General features: G+C 36.9%; 1 protein-coding gene across 1 annotated transcript in view; it reads left to right on the top strand.

Annotated features, from left to right (window-relative positions):
• Positions 1-15,631, top strand: part of ADAMTS19 (ADAM metallopeptidase with thrombospondin type 1 motif 19) — a 261,863-nt gene that overhangs the window by 229,056 nt on the left and 17,176 nt on the right. Inside the window, exons 21-22 of the mRNA XM_043912190.1 lie at positions 3,843-4,047; positions 7,001-7,153. Coding sequence (XP_043768125.1) covers positions 3,843-4,047; positions 7,001-7,153 — 358 coding nt within the window. The remainder of the gene's footprint in view (positions 1-3,842; positions 4,048-7,000; positions 7,154-15,631) is intronic.

Genomic DNA, 15,631 nt, shown 5'->3' with positions numbered 1-15,631 from the left:
CATGACCTTCCGGAACCACAATGTATGGGGAGCTAAAGGAGAAGGAGCAGGAGAGCTGCTAATTAACTATATTTAGGCTTTTTCTGTCTTCAGTAATCTCTCTGGGAATTAGTGTCACACAGGCTAATGTTCCGTTCTTCTGATTTCTCTTTTCCCCTCCACCTTCCCCCATCAGATGTAGCACTGTATCCGAGTTCCCTCTGTTTCTGGCTTATTGCAAAACTCTCCATATCTGGCTCATGTTATGTTAATGAGAGCTTAAAAGAATTTGGATAATCTTGTCTTCCTCTACAAAGCTGAAATTTCAAGACTTGCTTTTCTGTAGACTCAGTATATTTATGGTATCAGAAGCTGATCACTACTCTTTCTTTCCTTTGCATTCATGCTCTTAACAGTCCTACCCTCCTCCCTGACAGGGAAAAATATGCCCCTAGAGAATAGAAGATTAATATGTAAAAGAATATCCAAAAGAAAAAAGTATACTAAAGTACTTTCAGTCATGTTTAACAGTTCCTTTGCTCCAGCCAGACTATATTCTTTTAATCCTAACTCTGTGGGTGAACCAATTAAGTGTTTTTGTAAGGCAGGGTACTAATCAACAGAAAGGGTGACCTAGGGAAATATTGTTGCTTAGAGTCAGGTCCTTGGTTCTTTTTTCATTCATTGCTAAGCACATAGATACAGAAGCTGAATTTTTTTTTTTTTGGAGAAGCTGAATTTTTAACTTTTGCCTTGTCAGCTAAAGAACTTGGATTTTTTGTTATTATTACTATTCCTAAGAATTATCATTTTCGTTTTTATCCCTTTTAATAGACATCAAATGCCAATTTACCTTGTGTTAAATAATTTGTTAAAATGTTTCAAAACATCATTTCTTGTATATACCATATAGCTTCGCCATCTGGGTCAAAGAGCAGTGGTTTTTTCTGGTCTGTCAGGAACATTGAATGGGCTGGATTTGAGGACTCTAGAGCATTTTGTCATTTCCATACTGGGTCTGTGAAGAATTGGAGAGTATAGTACATGCCAGTTATTGTTCATTCACTGACCTCAGCTATCTTAGGGGAAAATGCCTTGAATAATGACTTAGTAAAATGAATAGTTTTAAAAGGCCGGTACATTTCTGAGTGAAAAATTTTTTCAGCTGGAGACTGGAATCTCTCTTTTTGTTAGAGATTATTGTCTACTTTCCCTTGGAAAAGGAGGTGGTGTATTTTAAACCACCAGGAAGCAATGTCAGTGAGGTTAACCAAAATATTGAAAAACAAGAAATGGATGCGGCAATTGTGAGGAGTCATCACAGGAAAACTTGCCAAGACTTATTGCCATAGCACAACTTTCATTCCTCTTGCTTTTTTCCCCCACTGTGGTGAGAAACATTCTGATTGCTATTGACATTTATTGAAAAAGTCACCAAATAGGCTGATGTAACCTTGTGTACCATATGTAAAATATATTGATGCACTAGCTTTGTAAGCAGTAGTCTTGCAGATGAGAAAATGAGATAATTCCAAATTAGATGAATTCTAAGATACAAAATGTTTTCCTTCACTACGATATGTTACATATTTTTGTTCTTATTTTTCAGAAGTTTTTTAAGGAATGAAAAAATGTGACTTTTTATCATTGCACTATGGACCTCTAAATTTTATTTTATTTTAAAAATTTGAGATTTCATGAAATTGTAAATACTTTCTTTTTCAGTACTGTCTTGTGTAGTTCCATGGTTGGTTCCCTAGTTTAGGGGCAAGACATATAGATGGGTTTATATTGTTCTTATAGCCTAGGTATTCTTGTGGGGAAAGATGAAGCAGAAACTGAAATAAACTTGGAAGATAAATATTCACTTTAGGAAAAATCCACTAGGGGACTCCATAGCAAACTGGTAGGTCTGCATCATACTTGGTAGATGAGCAGACAGGAACTTTCTTAGAGGCAGTATTGGAGTGCAAATGTTATTGTGATGTTTTCTTCTTTTTCAGAAATAGGAGCATAGACTCATTTAGGATTGAGCCATTATACAGATGCAAAAACTAGGTGGCATAAGCATGTGACTTCTCAAACTTTGGAGCATTGCCACAAGCCAGGTGACAGAGGGCAGAGGATAGCAGAGTCCTTGTGGGATAGATGGCAAAAGTACTCTAGGAGGAAGGGTCTTGGACCTGAATGTTAAGGATCTAGGCTGTGGATACTTCATAAATAAGTTCCATAAGGTGAAATAGAAAGGTCTAGAAGCCAGTTGAGCATATGGTTTATGTTCTAAACAAGTGAAAGATAAACATAGAGAAATATAAGAATAAATTTTTATAAATACACTCTGATATATATATATATATATGTATATATAGAACATACTACATGCTGAATGCCTTTTGTATGTCAGACACTATAATAATAAACACTAACAAATGAGAAACATGGAAACTTAGCAGCTGCTAAGTATTGTTTCATGAATATGGATAGTGAGGAACCCAGCATGATGTCATGGCTTCTGACTGCCCTGCGCTGTGCTGTGGTGGTATGTGGATCATTTAGTAAGGGGTTTAAATCCCCCTGCGTGCATGTGTGCTAAGTCGCTTCAGTCAGGCCTGACTCTTGGTGAACTTATGGACTGTAGCCCACCAGTCTCCTCTGTCCATGGGATTCTCCAGGCAAGAACACTGAAGTGGGTTACCATGCCCTCTTCTGGGGGATCTTCCCAACCCAGGGACTGAACCCGTATCTCTTATACGGGTTGCACTGGCAGGCGTGTTCTTTCCCACTATCGCCACCTGGGAAGCCCAAAATTCCCCTATAAGGTTATCAAATAATCTGAAAGGCCCAGAGAGCTTTTTTTTTTTTTTTGGACAGGAATCATGCAGATACCAAATTTTATGAATCACTTTTCTGTCATAGGCCTTGGTTCCTTCCTGAAATAAATTTGGGGAGGTGTTTGAATTAGTGGCCCCTAGGGTCGATCCCAGTTCATTAGAAATGGAAGTGGCATAGAGATGTATCACTGCCCATAATGGTGGTTTGGAAAGAGTATCTTCATCTATGTATTAAAGTACATGGGAATTGGCTGAATCAGTGAAATCTGAGAATAATATTGGACTCCTGAGAACCTCTAAAATCAGCACACTTTGCACGTAGCCTGTCACTTCGATGCCAGTGATCACATTGTAAGAAGATATCAGCTAGCCTAAAGAAGCGACTTTGGCTCTACCTGGAGGGTACTCCCCAGACACAAAAACCTGATTGCAGGTGATGGGCATAATACGTTAGTGATTGCTTCCCCCAGGTAAGTGGGGTTCTCCAAGACAGGCTTCTTTTATTTGCTAATACCTGCACGTGTCCCCTTGTGAGGTAGTCTGCAGTCTCATTTCAGTTTCTGACTCCACAACCTTGTGACCTTAGAGAAGTCACTACACCTCCCCTTGCCTCAGTTTCCCTTTCTGTAAATGGCCACAGAAGTTGTAGAACTTAACAGGTAGGGTTATTGTGAAGGTTCGAAATGCAGAGAATAGGAACAAACTCATATATGTTAGCAGTTTTATTCTTGTTAGATCCCTCAATATGGCAATAGGACAGGCAGTAGCCAGCGAAGCATGCAAGATGACAGGGCCTGGGTCTGATAAGTCCTTTGAGATTCTAATAAAAGCAAGGCTCTGAGATAAGAAGTATGGAGAATTTAAAGCAATAGAAAGCCTTGGTATCGTAGGAACAAACTCAAATAATTAGTTTTAAAAAAAATACAGTGGTATAAACTTAATGTATAGCATTCTGCTAATTCTAGCCATGTCAAAATATACAGTAAGTAGATATCTTTTAGTTTCTCTCACTGATTCTTGCTTTACTTTCAGATGGATGATGACAGAATGGACCCCCTGTTCACGAACTTGTGGAAAAGGGATGCAGAGCAGACAAGTAGCCTGTACCCAACAGCTGAGCAATGGAACCTTGACCAGAGCCCGGGAGAGGGACTGTGCAGGGCCGAAGCCGGCCTCCGCCCAGCGCTGCGAGGGCCAGGACTGCATGACCGTGTGGGAGGCGGGCGTGTGGTCCGAGGTATGGTCTCTGTCCCGATGCTTCTCTGTTTTCTTCTGCCTTTCTGACTCTTAGCCTGTATAAGCTTGTATTGTATCAAAATCAGAGTCTCTCTGCATGGCAGTTTTAATACTGTTTGTTGATATTTCTGGTGATAAAAGGAATACATTCATTACAAGTAATTTGAAAGTAGGAAAAAACAGATTTACTCTTTATACTGTGAATATCATAACATAGTCACGAGCATATATTATGTACATTTTAGAATCCAGATTTTTTATTTCTATGCCATAAGTATACTCTATAGTGGGCACATTTGAAAATACACAATGACTCATTGTATATCTCTGAGCATTTAGAAGAGAAAGAAGAAAGGACATTAACACTTAACAGTCATTTCTTGTGAACAGGGATTCTGTTTTTACCTCATCTTTAGTAATTCTTTGATATTTAATCACCAATGCAGAAAAGTTAAGTTTCACATTTTATAGTACATGGGCTCAGAGAAGTTAGTTTACTCAAAGTCCTACTTAAGTGCTGGACCTGAGATTTGACCTCAGCACTACCTAACACCGCATATGTGCCCACCAGCTTATAATGTGTAGCAAACAGCTTTGTCTCGTGCCAAACGGTATGCTTGTTTTCTGTTATCATGGTACATGTCTTTTCATGGTGATTAACACCAGTCATTACTTATATTTACTAGCCACTCTAAAGCATTTTAGGTGGGCTTGTGGGTGCATGCACACAAACTCTCTCACACTTGTATACGAATATACATGTGCAAAGACACATGTGCATGCACATCCAGAGGCAAAACATTCATATGCTTGATTTCAAAATATTAGTTGGGATGTAAAAATGACAAATTGAAAATGCCAAGCTGCAGTAAGTAGCCATTCTTTTGAAAATTGAGGACAGAGTAGCTTAGATAATGAGGTTAACCCAACCCCCCCACCCCAACCAAAAAAAAACACACTAGCAAATAGTGTAGCTTTCTCTTGTCTTATTTCTGAGCTTTACTAGCCTTTTCAGCAGAGGCTCTAAGAGCATAGCCTTCCAGGTCCTCAAAGCCCTGGCGGGGCGGAAAATGGTAGAAAAGGATGGTTGCAAACTGAACACCTCAGGGACAGAGGGATCTGGACAGAATCTCCAGACAGGCGGTGGCTGCCAACATGGAGCATTAGAACAAATTATGCTGGATTAATGAATGCTTCATTCATTAAAAAAAAAGATTTTTTTGAAAAGATTCTTCATCATGTATGATGTATACCAGTTTTACATCAAAATGGATCAGTTTGGTCTGGAGAAACAATTCACATGAACATCAGAGAAACAGAAATACACTACCTTCAGCTTAAGTGTAACACTTTTGCAAACTCTTCAGGAGGGATTAGGTCAGAAATATTCTAACATACAGATTTTTGGCACCAGATGGAAGAAGTAATATGTCTCAAAGTAATATACCAATTTTAAAAATGTCTCTTTTGTTTTTATTTAATATAAAAATTGAATTTATAGAACAGGATTAGTTTCCATTGGAAAAAATGTGCTAAGTCACTTCAGTCATGTCCTATTCTTTGCAACCCCATGTACTGTAGCCCACGAGGCTCCTCTGTCCATGGGAATATCTAGGCAAGAATACTGGAGTGGGTTGCCATTCTCTTCTCCAGGGGATCTTTCTGACCCAGGGATCGAACCCTCATCTCCTGCGGCTTCTGCTTACAGGCAGATTCTTTATCACTGAGCCACCAGGGAAACCCTACTGGAAAAAAAAAGTTTTTTTAATGTAAATATTAAAATACCAAATCACACATGTAGTCTGCCTTAAAGCTCGACATTCAAATGCAAACCAAAAATTATGAGACAATGACTCATTTGTGCCAGATGTATTATATTTAAAATCTCATGAGTTCTATGCTTCAGTTTTCTGAAAAACAACTGCTGAAATGTGCTGCTACATCCTTGCTAACTGTATAGCTGTAGCTCTTTCTTTGGAACTTTTCCAGATATAAATATAAATTGGAGTTTTCAGTCTCTCATCCCTTCCTCCCTCTCAGCTCTCGTACCCAGTTCAGTCTGGAGACTGTTCCTGTGTCCAGATAATCAGTGATGCACACTCTTGTAAGACTGGGAAGCTTTATACGTGTTCCTTACTGGGGAGCATAAATGTAAACGAGAAGGTCAGTTATATCCTACAGGCCTCATACCTGTTATATCACATCATTAATCAATCATCAGTTATTCATGAGATGAACTGAACTTTTTGAACTGAATTATATTTTCAACCCAAACAACCATTTAGAATGATGATTTCTTGAAGTATATAATTATGTAAAGGAACTTTTGTTTTTGCTACATATTCTCTGTTTTAACTTTATATCCTCTTAGAAATTGTCATTTTTTTACAAGCATTTCTTAAGGCTAATACAAACTAAGTCTTCACCAAAAATAAAATGAATTTCCTTACATAATTATATATGATAATTTGATGTCAGTTATAACGCTAAGTCGGACACGACTAAGCGACTTCACTTTCACTTTTCACTTTTATGCGTTGGAGAAGGAAATGGCAACCCACTCCAGTGTTCTTGCCTGGAGAATCCCATGGACAGGGGAGCCTGGTGGGCTGCCATCTGTGGGTCGCACAGAGTCAGACACCACTGAAGCGACTTAGCAGCAGCAGCATTAGGTTAGCGTTTTACACTTTGACCACTGTTTATCTGTCTTTCATAAGCAATCACTGTGTTGTAGAAGTCTCTGTAGTAATGGTCCTGTGTTCCTGAAACCCATCGTTTCTAGCACTGTGCCTGAAGCACTGTCTGGCTTCTGACGCTGGGGCATAGCCTTCATTCTGGCCTTTGTGTAGGTGATAGGTGTATGAGAGATGAGAACCAGTTCCTAATGTAATTTGATCATCAAATCTGTATCTTCTAATCATCAGCTTTATCCAGTCTCTGACGTTATTTTCCAGTGTTCGGTCAAGTGTGGCAAAGGTGTACGTCATCGGACTGTGAGGTGTACTAACCCTAGAAAGAAATGTGTCCTCTCCACCCGACCCAGGGAGGCTGAAGACTGTGAGGATTACTCCAAATGCTACGTGTGGCGGATGGGTGACTGGTCTAAGGTGAGGACCTTTCTGTACATCTCAGTATTAAGTTTCCGTAATGTCAGCATTGCCCTGAGTACTGTAATCACATACTATGAAGTACAGGAGGCATAGAAGATAGAGGTAAGGTAGAGTATTGCATACGTACTTGTGTAGTTGCAAAGTCATGTCTGACTCTTTGCGACCTATTGGACTATAGCCCCCGGGCTCTTCTGTCCATGAGGTTTTCCAGGCAAGAATACTGGAGTGAGTTGCCATTTCCTCCTCCAGGGTATCTTCCCGACCCAGGGATAGAGCCCACATGTCCTGCCTTAGCAGGTGGATTCTTTACCACTGAGCCAAGAGTATTAAATACTAAGGTCCAAATCCTGTTTTTCTGTCTATGATAATAACTCTATAAAACTGTTCTAAGTAATAAGTATCAGTAAGATAGAAATGTATAAAGTGATGAACACCATTCTTGACACAAAAGAAGCTCTTGACAAGTATTATATAGTATCATTGTTTTGCTGCTTGTATTGTTGATACTGATTTTGCTCAGAATATTTTTTGTATAAAACTTGTCTAGTGAGTAGAATATTACAAGTTTCTTTGAAATATAAGTAAGGTAGATAATGACAGAACCAAACAAAGAGAATTCCCATCTTAATGTGTAAAGGATAGTCTTTTCCCCACCATTATTTTGGATTGTACATAGAAGAAATTGAAAGGAACAGAATTCTTGAAGTCCTTTAGTCAGATCAGGTAGACACAATTTCCTTCGCAGGTGAACAGGGAGTTTATTCATGTTAATGGTAATATTTAAAATTTATGAATTAAGTAGAACTTTATGGGTTGTAGAAAATAGCTCAGATATTCACTCTAAAAGTATTAATAAATCCCATGTTTTTAGATATACTTCTGATCATATCTGAGTGAAAATAGCTGTCAAATACTAACTTTTAGAAGTTAGTCAGATGATCCCTTGTGCCTTGCTATATTGAACCTGTTATGGAATCTAATGTTCTAAGGCTTACAATAGACATAATAAATCTACTCTTATAAATTCCCTGTTGTATTACAAATGAAAAAAATATGGTGCCTGCCATGGCATGGAGGGGCAAGTGATAGCTATTCATGAATAAACCTAAAAGATATTCTGGACATTGTACAACTTTCTTTGGTTAGTGAGCCTCCTTAGTATTACTCAAAAAGAAATCCATGACATTTAAAATCTATTTTCTTATGATTTTTCATGCCTTTATTCTCCAGTGAAAGTTTGTATATTAACTTTGCCTATGAGTTCTCACTGTTTCCACATCTTTGAACATTGAGACTCTACAAGGTACATTTGTCAACAATGTAAATCAGTCCCTGACTACAGAATTAGGAAAGAACCCAATCCATGTAGCTTTTAGTTGGTGAACCATATAAGGAAACTTCACACTTCAGAGTAAGCAAATTTTAGACAAAAGAGAATTCTAGATTGACCATAAATAATTTATTTCATGTTCAGGCTTTAGAGTTCCCACTTCTAAGAGACAAATAGAGTGGTGGGGAAAGACATGGCTTGCAAGTCAAGAACATGGGGTACAGGTAGGACTCCCTCATTGACTGCTTCTGTGTCTGATTCCTTAAGAGTGAAATAAGGAAAATAGACAACACCGTTATTTTCAATCCATTTTTATATTAACACCTTATTTGACACTGAAAGTTTAAACTAGGTTGAGGAAATGAATGTACTCCTTGCGGGAGTGTAAGGAGGATCACTTATTGCTCCCTACCAGTTGTAGAAACCTTGCATTTGTTCATTTTGGCTAGCAAAATTCTAGATGTTTTCCCAAAATGAAATAATTCTGCTCTAAGAAAAAGTTTTAAAATGACTTGAATAAATGAGAAATATTCTTCCAACTTCATTAATAGAAATATTCTAAGTGATAAATGTTAATCCCTAGTTAGCTACGAAAAGCAAAGCTATTGTTACAAAAAATAGAAGGTCCAGATATTATAATTTGTGACCCAGAACGCTAAACTCCCACATTGCTGCATATGGAAATAAGGCTAGCAAATCTTATTTACATGACAAATACTATTGCAATTGATTAATAAATGTGCCTGTTTTGTGGCCTCTGGTCAAATCTTAAGCAAAATCATAATTAACTGGGGAGATCATAGAAAACATTGATTTGTGCTAAGCCTGAAAAAAATTTTTTTTTCAATTTTGCCACAGTTTACATGCTATGTAGGACTTCCCTGATGGCTCAGTGGTAAAGAACCTGCCTGCCATGGGGGTTCCATCCCTGGGTAGGGAAGATCCCCTGGAGGAGAAAATGGCAACCCAGTCCAGTATTCTAGCCGGAAGAATCCCACAGACAGAGGAGCCTGGCATGAGACAGTCCGTGAGGTGGCAAAAGAGTCAGACATAACTTAGCAACCAAACAGCAGTTTTCAATAGGCTTGTATTGAATTAGTTTAAATTCATCTTTGTTATGTTACTCCATTGCTACCTAGCTGGAATAGCCTTTTTGAGTAAAGAAAGTAATGGATAGATCTAATAAACATTCATTTTTGCTCAGTGACTTTTAACCTTTGTTTTTTGCAGTTTGTTTGCTTATGTAGAAGATCCAGTTATACTGTATTTTCTTTTCTTTTTATGACTATCTGTTCTTTCCTTTGAAGCTGTTTGCTTGCTTTTATTTTTTTAGTCTCAACAGTTTCAAACAGCACGCACAAATTAAAGCCAGTGGCTCCATGCAAGCTTTATTGATTTCTCCCCTCTTGTTTTACCCTTAATGTATCACTTTCATGTTCAAATGAAGACCATCCCAAAATAATTACCAAAAAAAAAAAAGAATGGTGCTCTGATTATTAAGTTTTGGTGATTAAAGCATTCATGGACAGAGGAAACACATAGATCTCTTATTCTTATCAGCTGTGTTCCTGGAATCGGAATAACAACAAGATGTGTGCAATTATGGGTCAATTTCTGTTCTTCTCTGAAGTCAGTTAATCTGTCAGTTTCATTCAAATTCTACTAATATTTTTAAACACTTGATAAATCTGAATGGACTTAAAATTAAACCCTGGGTTGCCTTTAATCAGGTTTATTCAGTGGACTCTCCATAAGGTCTAAGCTCTGAAATCCTGCTTCTCCCTCAATAGTATTGATGAATCATTAGCAATTCAGTAAAATATGTATATGTTCTCGGATTTTTCCACTGTCTGAAAGCCTCTGACCACTGTTGAGCCAAGGTAATATTGGCTAAATGGAAGGTTACTAAGAATATGGCTTATGTCTCAAACTGTGTTCACAGCATTTGTATCAGCCTGTATAACTTCTGGCATTTACAATTTTATGATTTTGTATACACAGTGGGAGAAATTGCTCTGCTGGGAGGAAAACAATGTAGATCCAGATATACCCAAAGAAAAATATATATCCTATATAATTGTTAACTCTGATTTCTAAGTAGATGTAATACGGCCTTTATTAAACATTGCTAATGTTTATTTCATTGAGACTAGAAAGTTGGCAAAAATAAGGCAAAAACAATCTGGTTGCTTTGCTCTGGCTTGAGTTAACTGTTGAAATAATCATATGCCACATTCTGATATATATTCGGCCTTAGGGTCTTTCCTGGGAAAGCAAAACATGACCCATCTGTTTCCTGGCATTATAAATCTGTATTTACTCATTTAAACTGTCCTAAGCATAGAACACTGACTTGAAAAAAATAATGTAGTCTCTTATGCTTAATGAAATGCTATATTTTCTGGCTGAATTTGGTCTTTCTGCCTTTACTTGAAATTCTGAAACTTCTTATTTTCATTATTGGAGGCCAATAGAGGAGCAAATAAAAGAGTATTATTTTATCTACTTTCTATACAGAGTTTGGTCCTTCATCAAGCTTTTATAGAGTAAATTTTTCTGTGCGGTATTAAGAAATGGTTTATACTTATTCAAGTGAACTTTAAAGACCAAACAAAACACCTTGGAACTGCACATAATTGTGGCTTATTCTGGGATTCCATACATACTGTACAATTTAAACTTAATATAGCCCTTTAAAATTCCAGAAAGTGACTAGATTTGGCCACATTCCAAATTATGACATGATTAATAGATTTTTGGGTAAGAGATTGTGTCTTTTGTAATTATATATAATTGAAAATAATGCAGTGGAAGCACAAGAAATCATTCTGATTGATTTAATTATATAGGTAATATGGTATAGCTTTGTTTAGAAGTAGTAAATATTTAAGCTTGTAGTATGGTGAGTTATTTTTAACTTAACTGCAAAAGGAAACCACAGTTGTATTCAGTATATTCATTTGAATAGAAGAAGAATCTAAAAACGAAGATCATTTTTTCTAATGAATAGGGGAATTACATCTAACTAATACCTGCTTTCTAACTATAAAAATAACATTTACGTTGGGACTTCCCTGGTGGTCCAGTGGCTAAGACTCCATGCCCCCAGTGCAGGGGGGCCCGGGTTTGATTCCTGGTCAGGGAACTAGATCCCGTTTGCTACAACTAAAGATTCCACATGCCACAATTAAGACCTGGAGCAACCAAATAAATAAATACTTTAGAAAATAACATTTACATTAATAGGAATTCTACTTATTTTGAGATCATTCTCATAGTAAAGATTTTCTAAAGCAGTCTCAAAATGGCATTTTATGATGATTTTTTGCATTTTCTCTGAAAAATGTTGTAACTAAAACTCAAATCATATTGATTGTTTGATAATTTATTTGTATAACTGTGAAAGACTTGAATATATCTGGATTATTTTTAGTCAGAATAATTTTCTTAATACATATGCTTCAAATACCATTAAAATCCACCTGGTGTATCATATTGTCCTAGGACTCGGTAATAACTATGGGAAGTTATAACTATGCCATTTCCTGTGTCATTACCTATCTAATTTTTTAAAAGAAGTTCAGAAAGAGACTTAAATTATCATGTAAATCTTGCCAGTACTCTGAGTAATGCTCTTTGGGTAATCAAGGTGTATAACCTTAAAGTAGTCTCGTACTGCATAATTATTAAGTGAAAGCAATTCATAACAGGCACTTTATCCAGATTGATCAGCAGTCAGTATAAATAAGTGGCTTGGTGGTTTGCACCATTTCACATGTCCCTGGAAAAACATTCTTTTATTTCTTGCTGTTTGTTACAGTGGACTCTTAGAGAGAGGGATTGCCTGTTCCCAGATCTCATAGGTTCTTGGCCTGCTGATTTGCCTTCAGCTTTCTATATAGAAGCTTGTCAGTCCAATTGACAGTGGTAATTGTGACTTACCGCCATTTGTAGGAAATTATGAATAATAACATAGGACATTTCACTGAAGGCAACTTAGGAGTCAATGAAAGAAACTTAAAACTTGATCAGAGCAATCAAGAATATCCTAAAACAAATTACTAAATGATACCACATTTTTAATCATGCATCTCTACAGCCTAGTGTTACTACATTAAAAGAGAAGGAACCCCCCCAAAAAAAGAAAGAAAACCCAGATCCAAAATTTGAAGAATAAGTTCTTGTTACCCAGTGGCTAGGATAGAACATTTTGACTATGGATTCCTACATAGATGGACTGATGCAGTGCTTCATATACCCCACCCCAACTCAATCAACTTACAGAATGTTCCAGAATTCAAATGAATATATGTCTAGATCGCTGGTTTTAATACAGCTAAACTAAGTGGGTTGTTACAGGTTAGTAGAAGTAAGCTCAATCACTTGTTAAAGGGATTTCCCTTTCAAATTTAAAGAAATTATTAGCAGTAACAGTAAATAAATTAAATATCCTACTAGAATGTAAAAATAGAAATGTTAAGTATATTCTGAAACTAGAGAATAAAAGGAATTAATAAAATGAGAACTGCTAGATGGAGAAAATATATTGTTAAGTAGATTGATTAGTAAAATTATTATTTACCAAAGACCTGAATGTCATCATTTTATAAGACTGAATTCATATTAATTTATGAATTCTTGCATTTCCAGAATTATGTTCCATGGGAAACTCATTCATTGGGATGTGGTCTCCATGTGAGAGAAATACTGTCATTAAAGAATCAAATAATCTATGCTCAAAGAATTTTCAGATCCTTTAGCATTCTTCTGTACATGGCAGATCTCATAGAGAGACTATGTGAAGTGAAAGTCACTCAGTCAGTTCCGAGTCTTTGCAACCCCATGGACTATAGCATTCATGGAATTCTCCAGGCCAGAATATTGGAGTGGGTAGTCTATCCTTTCTCCAGGGGAACTTCCTGACCCAGAAATAGAACCAGAGTCTCCTGCATTGCAGGCAGATTCTTTACCAGCTGAGCTATCAGGGAAGCCCTAAGAGAGACTCTGGTATTTCACTTTTCTTTTCTTTTTTTACCAAGAATCACCTTTACAGAGTATGTAGCTAGTTTGTTATTTAGTATAAAACACTTTAGAAAAGCTTACAATAGATTAAATTTCAAAATCTAGCTTTGTAAATATTTTTTCTACCATGAGAAAATTTGTAGATTGAAACCAAACTGAAATAGTCTGTAATACAGAAAACTGTTCTTGAGATGGATTAGCATTTCTATTTAGTATTATTTTCTAATTATATCTACAAGTCTGTTGATATTTGGAGAAGATAATTGCTTATCATTTTTATGTTTATAGATAATCTCATAAGATAGGAAAATTTGAGCAGCTGCACAATTAACAAATATGAATCTATCATCTGTGTGCATGTACTCAGTCATGTCCGACTCTATGTGACCCATGGACGGTAGCCTTCCAGGCCCCTCTGTCCATGGAATTTTCCAGGCAAGAATGCTAGAATGGATTGCCATGCCCTCCTCCAGGGGATCTTCCTGGCCCAGGGATCTAACCTGCATCTCTTGTGTCTCCTGCATTGGCAGGCAGCTCTTCACCAGTTGAGCCACCAGGAATGCCTCTGAATCTATGATCCTGAGTTCTATAATTGTTAACTCAGTCAGTGAATTAAAGAAATCAAAGACTATGGGCTTAATTTTAAGCATATAGACATTGAGAAAACCTATCCCACAATATCCTAAAGAAGAGATATTTTACATTATAGGAAAATTTACTTTAAAAATGCACTTATCTCTGAGTGCTGTTCATACTGAAGAAATTCCTCAGTGACATATAAGATGCTTCTCCTCTATTATTTTGTTTAGATACATCCACCAAGCATTTACCCAACTTGGTACTTACTTTTCTATCTGAAAAAGATAGCCATCTTCTAAACCATGCCCCAAATCCCTGAACTGTTGGCTATCAAATTGTTCTGTCTCTGTCTCTTTGCACTCACAGAGAATGGGACATTTTTGCATTGTTATCATTTTTATATTTAAAATCTCCTCAGAGTCTTGTCTATTGCCCCAGACATATTTTTAAAAATTGAGTTTCCAAAATATTCCCAATTATTCAGTGTAGTCAAATGCATTTGGCTGGTATAATTAAACATAGCAGAAATATATTAGCTTAAAAAGAATGAAGCACATATATTGTGAAAATGCATAATTTAAAGAGATTCAAGGAGTGTCTCTATGTATATGTTCATTGTCAATATTATACTTGCGTATATATGTATAATTATGTTATAAATTCAGGTATAAGAACATTTTTTAACATCTTTTGGATTGGAAAATAGGGAGAAATATTTTTTTTTAAATCCACAGGGCTTAAAAATACTGTCTTCTTAATAGATCCTTGAAAAGTCACTAGAGTCTTAAAATAATGCTGTCAGTTCTTTTGTGCTGCATACCAGGACATCTATAATTTGACCTTCTAAACCATACCCAGAAGTAATTCAGTAAATATATGTCATTGAGTTAAAAATTATTCTTGATGTCCTTTATAGGGGTGGAGTATGGAGCATGCCAAAGCTCATTTTGGGGACATTGAACTTCAATAGGTGGGGCAGGGTAGAGTTTCACATAAAAATACAATGAAATTTGATGGCTGTATAAAATTAAAGTCAGCAGTTTTAGCACTGATTGTTTTTTAGTTAGATTTAGGAAAGTATATGTTCATCAACTACCAAAGGATATCCAGAGATAGATATAACCAGATCACCAGGACACCTAGGGAAGGACATGGATACAATGCAAGGAAAAATATGCAAATGATCAGCTAGTTAGAAAGGCATCATGCTAAGTCACTTCACTCATGTGTGACTCTTTGTGACCCATGGACTGTAGCCCACCAGGCTCCTCTGTCTTTAGAATTCTCCAGGCAAGAATACTGGAGTGGGTTGTCATTTCCCCCTCCAGGGGATCTTTCCAACCCAGGGATCGAACCCACGTCTCCTGCATCTCCTGCATTGGCAGGTGGGTTCTTTACCAGTAGCACCACCTGGGAAGTCCAGAAAGTCATCAGATGGATGCATAACGTGATGAAGGGGGAAATTGTCTTGACAAACAAGTCCCTGCTCTGCTTCAAGTTAACCCGGCTCTCCAGCCTCAGTGCAGCTACAGTGCACAACCTGC

Source organism: Cervus elaphus, chromosome 9 (genome assembly GCF_910594005.1).
Source record: "Cervus elaphus chromosome 9, mCerEla1.1, whole genome shotgun sequence".
NCBI classification, from domain to species: domain Eukaryota; kingdom Metazoa; phylum Chordata; class Mammalia; order Artiodactyla; family Cervidae; genus Cervus; species Cervus elaphus.
Note: the sequence above shows the minus strand (reverse complement) of the source record. Positions and strands in the feature narration are given on the sequence as shown.